Raw genomic sequence first — 15,282 nt, 5'->3', positions numbered from 1 at the left:
AGGACCCTGACTATCTATCTGGGACATGCTTTCTTTAGGTGACTACCATCAGGGAGGAGGTACGTAGGCTTATGATGGAGAAAATCATTTTAACGATCATCTTCCGGAGCGACGCATCAGGTAATTAGGGAGATACCAATTGGATAATTTATTGAAATCAGTATTTTTCATTGGTCAAGTCTGCTTAAAATTAATATGTATGTCTTTTATATTAAAATTGAAAGAAGGGTTGATCTTCATATCTGGAAATTCAAGATGGTCATCTTGATATTTTAGATCTCGTTATTTACTTTATCAATAAGGAAGCAGCCTGTGCACCTCTTCCAATTCCCAGCAACTTGCATCAGACACCTCCAGGTACATCTCATGTTACATGCAGAGTAAAGAACTTTGTGTTTTGTTCCACCAAATGCTCCCAGGACAGGTACAGCACAGATCAGATACAGAGCACTGTCTCAAAGCTTCCATGGAGAATCTAGTCAGATGCAGAGGAAGACTAACAAAATACTTGGAACTGAAGACTGTTTCTGTCACTTGTTGCACAAATCTAACATTCAGGTCAAAATCTGTAATATTGACATTAAAATGCTTTACCTTTTTTTGATTTCTTCTAAAGAGAGATGATCAAACCCCACAGACATGGTGCTGATAACTTTCAGGTTGGGTCCTTTATCAAGAACAATATTAAAATAAAGCATTAACTGAGCATATCCATACATTATTGACCTTAGCTTTAAACTGAAGTTTAATTATCATTGAACTATACATGAATACATATGGAGCAAAAGTCATACATAGCACAAGGCACATACAGCACATATGAGATATTAGTAAGCATGAGGTGCTCCATTGGTTGGGGTTGACCATGGATGTTGTATCCTAGCTGTTTACATGATACACAAGCCAGGGCTGTACGATGCGGAGAGCAAGCTGTGGTCCATCCAGCAGACTCCCCATCTCCACGCAGCTGGTGAATCCAAAGTAACAGCAGGAACCGATACAGTTTGGCACTAGTGGCAGCGCAGGAGTTGCCACTCAGTATTGAACTCAACTCAGGATTGCCTTAGGAACTCTAGCTCCAGATTTTTCCTCAGGGTTTACTCCCGAAGCCTTTCCCACAAGTGAGTATAGCTGTAAGGCAGTGGAGGTTTGAGATCAGAATTTTCCTTCTCCTAGATGAGTTGCCAACTGCAGCTGACGAGCCTCATCTGCCCAAAGCGACAGGTTTTCAGGCACCAGTAACCTGCCTTTACCCCTTCTCCTGTCAGTAGAAATGGTTCTGATGGGCTTCGTAGCTTAACCACACGAAAAGGCCAGGAGCTGAACTTGGTTGTGAGAGGCTATTTGAGAAGCACACCATTGGGAGAGTTTAAAAGGTAGTGCGAGCTTATCCCCACTAGCACCCTTGGCTATGACAACCTCAAGGAGCAGCAATGAACATATAGTCACACACAAAAAAATATATATAGCCCAAGTCACTGTGACATGTCCTGTAAACTGGTGGTGCATGGGTGCTGTCAGAAAGAACAAGCAGTTCTCAGCACTCTGCAGATGAACACACGCACACAATCCAGTTTGTCTTCCACTGAGCGAACACTGGAGAGCAGCACCGACAAGAGGGTCCAGCATAGACACTGCACCACACAGCCTGTGGCATGTCCCCTCCAGGACTGCAGCATGAGACTTAATCCTTGCCACAACTGCAGCCACATAACTCCCCCGCTGTCGGTCTCTCCAATAAACCAGTGAGCCAGACTTGCGGCATTTCACATTACCCATGTCCAATAGAGTCTTGCAATCAAATCGCTGATGGGGTGGACCTGCAGTACTTGAAGTTCTTAATGAACAGCATCAAGTTCAGCACTAAAGAGTTTTCAAGTTCTATCATGTAGAAGTTTACTTAAAAAAAAAGTGTTATTACATCTGAAGCTCTGAAAGGAGTGGGGAAAATAGTTGCCTCCTGCATCATTAGTCACTGAGAAGTTCTAAGGAAAGCAAGGTCACATCCAGTGACGTTTCATTTTGATGACAGCAGATTACTAAAACTACAGTGTGGTTACTATAATCAATAACTTTCCCCAATTGGTGAAGCCTTTATAACCAAAGAACTCAGACTACATGGTTCTGGGGCCCATTCCCAGTAGCTACTCTCTGTAGGAGTCCCCAGGAAGAATTGGGAACAAATTCAACTGTTGAGCTCCACCCAGTGAGAGGTACTGTAAGTTCTGCAAATGCTGTAGTCAAGATCTGGCTCAAAATACTGCACATATGGGAAAACTAAAACAAAATAGAACTTGCTGGGAATGCCTATCAGGTTAAGCACATCTGAGTTAACATTTTGAGTAATAATATCACCAATATCACCAAGACCAAGGAGATGGTGGTGGACTTTAGGAGATCTAGGCCTCATATGGAGCCAGTGATCATTAATGGAGAATGTGTGGAGCAGGTTAAGACCTACAAGTATCTGGGAGTACAGTTAGACGAGAAGCTAGACTGGACTGCCAACACAGATGCCTTGTGCAGGAAGGCACAGAGGCGACTGTACTTCCTTAGAAGGTTGGCGTCATTCAATGTCTGTAGTGAGATGCTGAAGATGTTCTATAGGTCAGTTGTGGAGAGCGCCTTCTACTTTGTGGTGGCGTGTTGGGGAGGAAGCATTAAGAAGAGGGACGCCTCACGTCTTAATAAGCTGGTAAGGAAGGCGGGCTCTGTCGTGGGCAAAGTACTGGAGAGTTTAACATCGGTAGCTGAGCGAAGGGCACTGAGTAGGCTACAGTCAATTATGGATAACTCTGAACATCCTCTACATAGCACCATCCAGAGACAGAGAAGCAGTTTCAGCGACAGGTTACTATCGATGCAATGCTCCTCAGACAGGATGAAGAGGTCAATACTCCCCAATGCCATTAGGCTTTACAATTCTACCGCCAGGACTTAAGAACTTTTTAAAAGCTATTATTAATGCTTTTTGAGATAGTGATTTAGATGCATATCATATTTTTTACTGAGTTAAGTATTGTATGTAATTAGTTTTGCTACAACAAGTGTATGGGACATTGGAAAAAAGTTGAATTTCCCCATGGGGATGAATAAAGTATCTATCTATCTATCTGTCTATCTAATCATTCATCAGAATCATCAATCTCTGTTTCAGTAACACTGCTGAATTGTCTGCTGGACAGAGACAAATACAACTGTGGGAATTATTGTTTCAGAGAGGGCATAGAGGAAATGAGTGACACTAACCGAATCCTGCTGGACAGCCAATACGAAATGACTACACATTTTACATTTTAAAATATTCTTCAATATTAAGAATAAGTCGCAAAAAGAATCGTAATTTCCCATACTTCCATGCAGAATTTAACTTAATTTACTCAATACAAGGCAATGTTCATAACTATAGTTCAAGTAACTTGATAGTTATACCCAGAACAAGCAACCTGTAGCAAGGTGAACTTAATAGACTGGTAATCTCTGTACTAGAACCAGGCTTATTGGGCTGGATGATTCTGAAAACCATCAGATTGGTGTAAAAGTTTAATTGGTGAACATCGAGTATATTGGCACTTCAAACTCATCTGATCCAATATCATGTGATTGGCTTAATTGGATTATGGTTTCATAATTGTGTTTTTGGATTTGTAATACAGAGAAAGCCAGTTCTACTTCCACCATGATAAGATCATAAAATCTTATAGATGATGTTATTCAAGCCATTATGTCCTTGTCATCTCTGAAAGAAGTACTGATTAACTTGATATGGCTACTCTTCCCCCATAGATGAAAGTTTTGAATTCAATAGCTTTTTTCCAAAGTATAAAAAGTGGTAAAAAAAAAACAATGACCATGAAACTAAGAGAATACTGTCAAGTTATAACTGATTCATTATTGTCCTCTGGGACAAACTTCAGGAATGGCCTGTACATTAACTCTTCCTGTATCAGCATGATTGATGCTTTGCTGCTATTTGAAGTAATCCATGATGTGCTGGGGCATCCCACAAGTATCATCTTGTTTCCAGCACCAACATAGCATGCCCACTAGTCACTAACCCTAACCTGTGTGCCTTTGGAACGTGGGATGGGACCACAGCACCCAGAGAAAGCAGGGAACATGTACAAGCTCCTTACAGATAGTGACTGGAATTAAACCCTGACTGCTGGTCGCCGGTGCCCTTTGTCGATTCAAACACAGTACCTAAAGATGAGTGAGGGTGGATATCATTGATGACACGCTCACGTTATCCACATCCTGAAACATACTAAAATCAGTCTAAGCTCACTTTTATGCATTGTGGGACCACTGGTTTATGGTGACAATTAAAAATATTCTAGAACAGCAAAAAATAAAAATTCTAGTTGATCTATTTTGTCACCTTGTGAAGTTTTACTGAAAAATTATAATTAACAAAAAAGGACTTGCTGATTTGTTGTAATAAATTAGTAAATTGTCATGTGTACCAAAGTACAGTGAAAATCTTTGTTTCAGGTGCCATCCAGACAGATAATTCCACTACAACAGTGCATTGAGGGAAAACAATAACAGAATGCACAATGGAATTTAGTCAGTGATAAAGTGCAGTGCAGACAGACAATAATGTGCAAAAGCCATTACACAGCTCAAGTTTTCTGATTTTAAACAAGCATGAAGCATTTTAATCATACCTGCGGCATCTAAAAGTTCCCTGTCTATCTTCTCAGTCAGTAAACAAAATAGTCCATCCACTCCAGCAACCTCTTTGAGTAACTCGGAACGAGGAACAGGGTCATCGGAATCCCACTGCTTAAGATCACAGCTGAAACAAAATTTTAAAAGGAAAATAGATTCGGACCAATTAGTTCTACCACTTTTTCCACAAGTGATGATCATGAGTTCAAGCCTTTCAACTCTACAAATCTTAACTTTCTACCTGAAAGGAAAGCACCACAGCTTCCCCAAGAAACTAACACAGGTTCTGCGCAACATTCAAGTTTTTCATCCCTGCTACTAGCAAGATACCCCTCCCCAGTGACCAAGCTCTTGCGATGTTTCCTGAAGGAATGCACCCAACATTGGAGAAATATGCTACATAAGGCCTAGACTTAGCATTAATGTCCTTACCTTTGTATGCTGTCTGACAGTTTATAAACCCAAGGTCCTGTACATTGTTTATGCAGTTTCTTGACTTAGATTGCAACGTTCAAAAATTAGTTACCTATTCCCTTATGTATTTGTACATGGACTGACTTAAAATACAGTTTGGTTTTTATGTTGTCAACTGTACTTTGAAAATGCATAATGTCATACTTAACTACATTTGGTATCATCTACCATGTGTCTGTATTTACTTATCCATGTTTGTTCATTTAGACCAAAGATATCTGACCTGGATATCTCTTTCCATAAATACTGCAAGACTTTCTGAATGTTTTCAACATTTTCTGAAAACACAAGAGCAAGAAATAGTATCAGTACTAGGTCAGCCATCCCTGAAGCCTTCCCCAACATTCACCCGATCATGGCAGATCTTTTACCTCCAAGGCAATTTACATACCCTATCCCTTTCTCCCTCGATTCATTTAACATCCAGAACCCTATATCTTGAATAACTGTACATTGACTTTTTAATTTTCTGACCAAAGTTGATAACCTCATATTTTTTGGCAAATGATGTTCTGTCTGTCATATTTTTCTCTACTCACTTAGCTTGTCTACATCCTTTGAAGCTTCTTCGTACCTTCATCACAGATCCCATTCCCATTTAGTTTCCTTGTCATCACCAAACTTAAAGATAACACATTTGGCCCCCTCAGTCAGAACTTTTAAAGGTATGAAAAAAGGAGAAAACAGCAAAGGAAAATGTGGATCCTTACAGACAAAATTCAGAGAAATTATGATGGTAAATAAGGAAATAACAGAGAAAATTAAACAAACAATTTTGTATTTGTCTTTGTGGAAGGCGGCTGAAAAAACCTGTCAGAATCACCAGAAGAGCATTGAGAATGAGAAAGTGAACAAAATCAGTTCCAGTTAAAATAAACTCGAGGTGTTCTTCAGTCTGAATGTTTACAAATCCCAAGGCCTGACGATCTACTTCTCAGCGTTTTGAAAGAGGAGAGAGGAGCATTAATGGATTCATTTGCTATTCGAAATTCTAGATTCTGGAATGATTCCTATGGAAGGTTACAAATGTGCCCAAGTTCAGACGGAACAACATCTCTTGTCATTATGTAAAAACAGAGGACGAGAGAAAGTTACTAATCTACTAATCTATCAGTAATTGGGAAACGATAAAATCCATAATGACAAAAGTAATAACAGAATAACTAGAAAAAAACTGGAATATCTAGAAAAACAAATACTAGAGATACATTTATTTTTATTTCAGATTTTCAGGATCTGTGATCTTCAGCTTTTCAATCTCAAAAAATAATAAGATTAAGCAAAGTTGACATGAATTTATAAAAGGAAACTCATTTAATGAATCTACTGGAGTTTTTTGAAATTATAACGACAGAATACACAAAGGAGAACCAGTGAATATGACATATTTTCAGAGGGGTTCCCACATCGAAGGTAGGTGAGCCAGCTTAAAACACACAAATGAGGTGATGTACAGGCAGTAATGAGAATCAGTTACAGACAGAAAGCAAAGAGTAGGGATACATGTGGCTGTCCAGGTTGGCAAACTCTATCAGTGAATTAACACAGAGTGCTTGGTCCTAGCTATTCAGAATCTATATTACCAATTTAGCTGTATAAGACAATGGTAATGCCTAATTTGGAGCATTGTGTACAGTTCTGATCACATGCCTACAGGAAAGATATCAATGAGATGGAATAAGTACAGAGACAATTTACAAGGATGTTTGCAGGATTTGAGGCCCTCAGTTATAGGGAAACATTGAATAGGTTAGGGTAGGGGTCCATGGACCCCTTGGCACAAAGAAGATTGGGAACTCCTGGGTTAAGGGGAACTCTGCAGGTCAGGCAGCATCTATGGAAAAGAGTAAATAGTCAATGTTTCGGGCTGAGACCTTTCATCAGGACTGGAAAGGAAGAGCAGGAGTAAGAGGGTGGCGGGGACGGGAGAATGAAGTACAATGTGGTAGGTGATAGGTGAAACCAGGGGGGCGGGGGAGGTGAAGTAAAGCACTGGGAAATTGATTAGTGAAAGAGAAGAAGAGCTGGACAAGGGGGAATGTGGTAGGACAGGACAGAAGACCATGGAAGTGGGAGGAGCACCAGAGGGAGGTGCTGATCAGGTAAGGAGATAAGATGAGAGAGGGAACAGGAATGGGGGAATGATGAAGAAGGGGACGGGAATCAAGTACCAGAAGTCTGAAAAATCAGAGAAACAAAGACAGAAAGCACTGTTGTTCATTGGATGGTCAGTGGCTTACCAGAAAGACAAGAAAAAAATCAATGGAACTTGTACTGTTTAAAGAACTCATGAAAACCTCTGCTTTTCATACCATTCCAGATTTATATAATTAATGTGTGATGATATTTACTTTAGCCCACATCAGTGTTGGACTTCCAGGGAGTTGCTTGGATCATTCCTTACCGAGAGCACCAGTACTGCTCCAATAAACATACTGGGAAATAGCTGGGATTATTTACTGATTAAGGTTACCCTCATTTCCTATGGGGGAGAAGACTATTTCAGTAGCCCATGCGACAAATATGTAAGAGCAGATAATATAATGCTGATAAGTGTGAGGTGCTACATTTTGGTAGGAATAATCCAAATGGGACATACATGGTAAACGGTAGGGCATTGAAGAATGCAGTAGAACAGAGTGATCTAGGAATAGTGGTGCATAGTTCCCTGAAGGTGGAATCTCATGTGGATAGGGTGGTGAAGAAAGCTTTTGGTATGCTGGCCTTTATAAATCTGAGCATTGAGTATAGGAGTTGAGATGTAATGTTAAAATTGTACAAGGCATTGGTGAGGCCGAATTGGGAGTATTGTGTACAGTTCTGGTCACCGAATAATAGGAAAGATGTCAACAAAATAGATAGAGTACAGAGAAGATTTACTAGAGTGTTACCTGGGTTTCAGCACCTAAGTTACAGAGAAAGGTTGAACAAGTTAGGTCTTTATTCTTTGGAGCATAGAAGGTTGAGGGGGGACTTGATAGAAGTATTTAAAATTATGAGGGGGATAGATAGAGTTGACGTTGTTAGGCTTTTTTCATTGAGAGTAGGGGAGATTCAAACAAGAGGACATGAGTTGAGAGTTAGGGGGCAAAAGTTTAAGGGTAACATGAGGGGGAGCTTCTTTACTCAGAGAGTGGTAGCTGTGTGGAATGAGCTTCCAGTAGAAGTGGTAGAGGCAGGTTCGGTATTGTCATTTAAAGTAAAATTGGATAGGTATATGGACAGGAAAGGAATGGAGGGTTATGGGCTGAGTGCAGGTCAGTGGGACTAGGTGAGAGTAAGCGTTCGGCACGGACTAGAAGGGCCAAGATGGCCTGTTTCCGTGCTGTAATTGTTATATGGCTATATGGTTATATACATCATAAGAACAGACAAAGCAGGCACAGTAAATCCATAGAACATTACAACACAGAAACAGGCCTTTTGGCCCTTCTTGGCTGTGCCGAACCATTTTTCTGTCTAGTTCCACTGACCTGAACCTGGCCTATATCCCTCCATACACCTCTCATCCATATACCTGTCCAAGTTTTTCTTAAATGTTAAAAGTGAGACCACATTTACCACTTCACCTGGCAACTCATTCCACACTCCCACCACTCTCTGTGTGAAGAAGCCCCCCCTAATGTTCCCTTTAAACTTTTCCCCCTTCACCCTTAACCCATGTCCTCTGGTTTTTTTCTCCCCTAGCCTCAGTGGAAAAAGCCTGCTTGCATTCATTCTATCTATACCCATCATAATTTTATACACCTCTATACAAGTCTCCCCTCATTCTTTTACACTCCAGGGAATAAAGTCCTAACCTATTCAACCTTTCTCTGTAACTCAGTTTCTCAAGTCCCGGCAACATCCTTGTAAACCTTCTCTGCACTCTTTCAATCTTATTAATATCCTTCCTGTAATTCGGTGACCAAAACTGCACACAATACTCCAAATTCAGCCTCACGAATGCCTTATACAACCTCACCATAACATTCCAACTCTTATACTCAGTACTTTGATTTATAAAAGCCAATGTGCCAAAAGCTTTCTTTACTACCCTATCTACCTGTGATGCCACTTTTAGGGAATTACGTATCTGTATTCCCAGATCCCTCTGTTCTACTGCACTCCTCAGTGCCTTACCATTTACCTTGTATGTTCTACCTTGGTTTGTCCTTCCAAAGTGCAATACCTCACACTTGTCTATATTAAACTCCATCTGCCATTTTTCAGCCCATTTTTCCAGCTGGTCCAGATCCCTCTGCAAACTTTGAAAACCTTCTGCACTGTCCACTACACCTCCAATCTTTGTATCATCAGCAAATTTGCTGATCCAATTTATCATATTATCATCCAGATCATTGATATAGATGACAAATAACAATGGACCCAGCATTGATCCCTGTGGCACACCACTAGTCACAGGCCTCCACTCAGAGAAGCAATCCTCCACTACCACCTCTGACTACTCACCATGTATACCAAGTGACTGAATCTTCCGAACGAACCTCCCATGCAGGACCTTGTCAAAGGTCTTACCGAAGTCCATGTAGACAACATCCACTGCCTTCCCTTCATCCACTTTCCTTGTAACCTCCTCGAAAAACTCTAATAGATTTGTTAAACATGACCTACCACACACAAAGCCCTGTAGACTCTCCCTAATAAGTCCCTGTCTATCCAAATACTTGTAGATGCTATTTCTTAGTACTCCTTCCAATAATTTAGCTACTACCGACGTCAAACTTACCGGCCTATAATTTCCTGGCTTACTTTTTGAGCCTTTTTTAAACAACGGAACAACATGAGCTATCCTCCAATCCTCCGTACCTGACCCATGGATATCGACATTTTAAATATTTCTGCCAGGGCCCCTGCAATTTCAACACTAGTCTCCTTCAAGGTCTGAGGGAATACCCTGTCAGGTCCTGGGGATTTATCTACTCTGATTTGCCTCAAGATAGCAAGCACCTCCTCCTCTTCAATGATGAGAAACTACTGTTTTCAATGAATAAAGACTGAATCCAAGTAAAGTTATTCCATATTTGTCTATTTGTTCATCTAAAACCAAGTCCCACACCACCTTGTTTTCATTGAAACTGTCAAGAGAAGCTCAATTGTACATACCACCAATGCCTCCAATGGGAGCTCATGGGTTAAAACTTTACTTCAAGATTGTGAGCATATAACGTAGGCAGGATTTTCAGGGCAGCACTGAGAGAATGATGTAAGGTGAATAAAGGATCTTTTCAACAGGACTCTCCGACATTGTGTCACATTTGGGAAAATCTCCTCGAGACTTTGAATAGTGAAGGCTATGAAATTATTTTCCATAATTTTCTGTAGTGGTGCAATTGAATCAGATAGCGAACTTAGATTTGTGATTACAATATCGGCTTATTACGGCGGTGGGGGGGGGGGAGTTCAGGTCTGTAAACAGCTGCTCATTGAAGGCTTGATAAGTGTTTGGAGATAACAACGAGGGAATGGTTTGTATTAAAATTCATTTGCACAGCATGAAGGATTTTGTGATGGCCTTCAGCTAAAGTGTTTTGGGATCTTGATTATCTTATCATTGCCTATTTTTTAATCTGTTGTTGGTGAATGTTTTGTAGTAATTATTTACATTTCATAAAGAACAAAGTCTAAACCCATCTCCAAACATACCTTTTGTATGTCCTCTCTGCTGTGTTGAAAATGCCACTCACATTGTTTCCTAATCTAATCTACTTATTCTCAGAACACAACTATTTGCTTCACTCTTTATCGCCAAGTGCTGTCTTCTCCATACAGTATTAAAACTAACTGCCCAATTTAATCACTTTCTTTCATATCTTTTCACTCTATCTCAGCCTACAACTTGCATTTCTCACTAATTAAAAAAAGAACAATGAAGAAATTGAGCAACAGCCAATCAAGTTACAAACTGAACTGAGCACAGTTCACCAACATACACTCCCCAATCCCACTCTTCCCTCCCCCAACTCCAAAGGGCTGCATGGCTCCCAGGGTTTCCTGATCCCTTATAATGTTAAGAGTAAAAGCAAATAATTACATCTGTTTTAAAACTGAAACTAAAGCAACGTGTTATCACTGCTAGGTGATCAGCTGAATACTTTGCAATTGTGAAATGCAACTAAATTCTTGCACTATTTTAATGTAAAAACTTATGCAGACACCAAGAACTCTTTACAACAGTTAATGTAGCAATGACCACTGCACCACAAACTAATTTATCTCTTGCACTTTTTTGGTGATGCATTATGGAGGATGCATTTAACTGAGGAAGTCAGGATTCCATTAGGTCTAGTGGATAAGGGTGGGAGGAGGGTGGAGATACGTCTTACCAAAGGAGGCATAAGTCGCTCCTTCGCTCCGCTAGCCAGCAGGTCACCCATGAGCAAAGTGTAACACCCCCCCCCCCCCGCCCCCAGGCAGGGTCAGGGTCACGTGAAGCCATGGGAGCAGCTGGTGCAGATCACAAGTCCTGACAGCAGGCAGCCACCCTCTGAAGAGGATTGATATTGGTTTGGGTCACCTATCTTTTAAGGGCACTACCCAGAAGGAGGCAATGGCAAACCATGTCATACGACATGGCAGATAATGATGATAAGTGGATAAAGATTAAGGAAAAAAATTATGAAGGGTCGAGTGCGTTCTTTTAAGTTTCTCCTATTCAACTAACAAAACTTGGGAGTAAGTTCATTTGAAAAAACCCTACACAGCTGCAAAATCAGAGTTTCTAACATTTTGGCAATCACCTCATACCCACTACTGCACAAATGGTCAAAATCTGATTTGTCCCTGAAGCCAACGTATGCCATATTGAAAGAGAATGAGTCACATCACACATTGGCTTTTAATGAACCAAAGTTCTGCTTTTTTTAAACACATGCTGGGAATTCTCATGGCACTTTGTTTCCCCAAGACTTTATCACTTGTAAGCAGGGTTTCTACTGATTGTAATGCATACCTTGAGGGAGGGACTGATTAAAATCTTTGAAACATATCTCACGTCTTATAATCACAACATGTAACTTGAGCTAGCAGAGATCTCCTTTCTGCAGGAAATGTAATGAGACTGAGCCATACACAGCTCTCTACTCATCCACAAACTATTATATAAATGACAGCTCCACATACAGTAATACTGTCTAGCAACAAAATTAAAGGCTAATTGATGTTTATTTTTAAGGAGCAATTTGACAATGTTATCTTTTACATGGAATTGATGACCTTTTCCTTCAAAGTCCCACCTAGCTCCACATTGTACATTCTCATATCAATCAGAAACACTCCAAAGCATTTCTAATCCGTTGAAACATTTTGAAGGTATAATTTGGATCTACCCGTAATACATTGTATAGTATTGTGAATTAACAGATCCATAGATCAGTGCCCATGTACTTCTGCCTCTTCAGTCTCACTCAGGGCTGCAATGTCAATGTTCTATCTTGCAATCTCTCTGGTAACTAAGGCTGTTCTTCACTCTGGTCTGTTTGCTGCGGGGTTGTCCAATAGCACGCGCTCGTTCCAAGTGCCAATGGTGAGCGGTGTCACCTTGCGTTTTGTTCTGTTTGTTCGACCGCCGATCCCCGCCAGGGTGTAGCGGGCAATGTTTAGGGCACCTTTTCTAACCCCTTCCTCATACTACGGAGGTGAGCAGTGCGTTCCTGAAGGGGGCTGCTGAGTTAGACCTGAACCGCCTGTGTGCGGGTCCGTGCCCACAGCTCCCAGTGCATCCACGTCGCTCGCCCATCGCCGCAGGACTTGAAAGGTTAGACGGTGATGATGATGGTGTCGAGACTAGCGCTTGATTTGGATTTAAGTATGGGGTGTCAGGGAGGGGTAGCACCTCCTTTTCAGGCGGTTTGTCCACCTTTGGTCCCCACCTGGCACTCAGCTCTCACCTGTGGCTCCCCGTAGCCGTTTTCATGCGACACCGGCCACACCCCGGGCAACGGCCTCGACAGGCCGGCTAAACCAGGAGAGGGTAGCCGACGGGTCTCAAACCCTCGGTGAGATAGGGAGTTGTCTATCCCAGCACATGAAGACAGTCTCCGGCGGACTGAGCGGATGAGACCAATGGAAGGTCCACCGGTCAAGAAGGCGGACTCTGCAAGCGTCGTGGAACGTGTAGATCACAAGACGTCCTGGTCATCCACCGCGCCTGGTCCCATCTCCACCGTCCCGACTCCTGTCTGCCACTGGATCCAGATGGGAATTGGGAAGAGAGAGTGAGGCTGACCCTGCGCAGCTCTCCCTCACTGAAATCCAAATCAAGCGCTAGTCTCCACACCTTCATCAAATCTATTTTCAGTACACATTAATGGAAAACAGCATTCAATATTTGCCTCTCAACAATACGTTTGGGAGCACTAATCAATTCTACATTATATTATTTTAAAATTATAGTTCAAATGAACTATTAGAGCTTACTTCCTCTTTTTGCCCATCATCTTTGAAAGTAGGTGAACTATTTAGACAGAATAAATCAAGCGCAGACTTACAAAGTAACCAAAACGACTTCTCTCATTCCTCAGTCATTCATAGACACAGCAAGATCATGACTGGGTAATTGAAACTCAACAATTACTACTTTTCTTTATACTATAGATTTGTGATTCTCCTTCATTGCTGGAGGTATTGTCTCTCCTCACAGGAGCCCAGCTGCGCTGACTAGTATTTGATATCCGCCCTACTGACCTTTCTTCCTACATGAACACGAAATATCAAAAGCAACTTCCAACAAAAACAGGAGACGCTCTGAGCACTGATAAAGAGATTGGAGACCCTTCATCGGATTTCCAACATCCCAAAGACTATCGCAATCCGTCTTCATCGCAAAATCAGAAGTGCTTCACTTCCGGCAAGGGTCCCTGGCTGGGCACCGTGAGAAGTTAGTTTTCTCCCACATACAAGAGTTCATCAGTTGCGGAATACCTTGGGTAACAGGTTGTTCTGCATGGCTCAGGTATTAACAGAGGTCAATTACCACAGATCCCTGCCAAGAAAGCAGGTATTTATGCCTGTTTGTATGTACATGTGTGTTTGGGGGAGACATGCTGGGGTAACGTCTCTTCACTCTGTCAGCGTTTTGCTCAGATTTGCACGTGATCAGATGACTAAGGTACTGGGAGAACCTCTAGCGCTAATCATCATCATTCTTTTCCACATCTTTGCCAACTAATCGCCTTTCTGTCTCCAACGTTTCTTAGTTTTCTTTGCTCAAGCGGCGTTCACTTTATGTAGTTCAGCACCGAGCACATTGAGTAAAAGACAAGCCCAGGGAAAGCGGACATTCCGGGGGAGAGTGGGAGATACAGTAAATGTCACGACGGAAAAATACACAGAAGTCTAACGAATTTTCTTCAACGGGTTGAAACTGCAGAATATCTTCAAGCCGGGAACAGTTTATTGAACGAGCGTGCTCCACGCACTGTCCGACTGATCACAAATACCCCCGGTACAAAGTTTGTTTAGAAATGTGAAATTCCTGCGATTCGGCAGGAAGACGCGGACACACGACTCTTTCCCCAGCTATTCCTTACTTACATGCCCGAGTCCCGGAGCGCCTGCAAGCCTTTCTGTGGGACCCGCCGGGTCAGGTAGACCCGCGCCAGCTGCTGTTTGCCCTGCATGCTCTGTCCCGGCTCGCTGCTGATAGCTCGGCTCAGCTCCGACAGCACACGGCAGCTTAAACCCCTCGTACTGCCCCTCAGCCACATCCTGACAACTTGTATCGCCAATGCAAACAAGGACTTTGAGACCGCTCCGCTTTCAATTAATTCAAACAAGGGGAGTCTCGGCAATTGGCCAAAATTTGATGGAGGTCATGTCGTCACTTAGTCGATTTGCAAAGGACTCTGCCTTCCCGGGGTCAAACATTAGCACAGTGTTTCCCAACATTTTTGTTTAGCACTCCCCCCCCCCCCCCCCAGCTCTCAAAAGCAAACGCATCTTTCTCGCACGTCTGTGTTCATCCGCTCCCCACCCAACCGGAGCAATGATAAAGATCTCCACACTTTCCATCCCAGCAGTTTCCACATCCAATGGCTCATTGTTCCAAATTTCCAACACCTCCTAATGAAGCATTTGGAACAGATCTTCCTTTCGGCACTCCAAAGGGAGCATTAGTAGACCCTTCAATGCAGA

At 42.0% G+C, this 15,282-nt stretch overlaps 1 protein-coding gene across 1 annotated transcript in view; it reads right to left on the bottom strand.

Annotated features, from left to right (window-relative positions):
* The window catches only part of LOC140713667 (glyoxylate reductase/hydroxypyruvate reductase-like), a 65,827-nt gene extending 50,933 nt beyond the window's left edge, over window positions 1–14,894 (bottom strand). The window contains exons 1-3 of the mRNA XM_073024044.1: window positions 14,683–14,894; window positions 4,671–4,801; window positions 595–667 (exon numbers count right to left, since the gene is read on the bottom strand). Coding sequence (XP_072880145.1) covers window positions 595–667; window positions 4,671–4,801; window positions 14,683–14,855 — 377 coding nt within the window. The 5' untranslated portion in view covers window positions 14,856–14,894. The remainder of the gene's footprint in view (window positions 1–594; window positions 668–4,670; window positions 4,802–14,682) is intronic.
* Between the last annotated feature and the right edge of the window lie 388 nt (window positions 14,895–15,282).

Source organism: Hemitrygon akajei, chromosome 2, assembly GCF_048418815.1.
Source record: "Hemitrygon akajei chromosome 2, sHemAka1.3, whole genome shotgun sequence".
Lineage (NCBI taxonomy): Eukaryota > Metazoa > Chordata > Chondrichthyes > Myliobatiformes > Dasyatidae > Hemitrygon > Hemitrygon akajei.
Note: the sequence above shows the minus strand (reverse complement) of the source record. Positions and strands in the feature narration are given on the sequence as shown.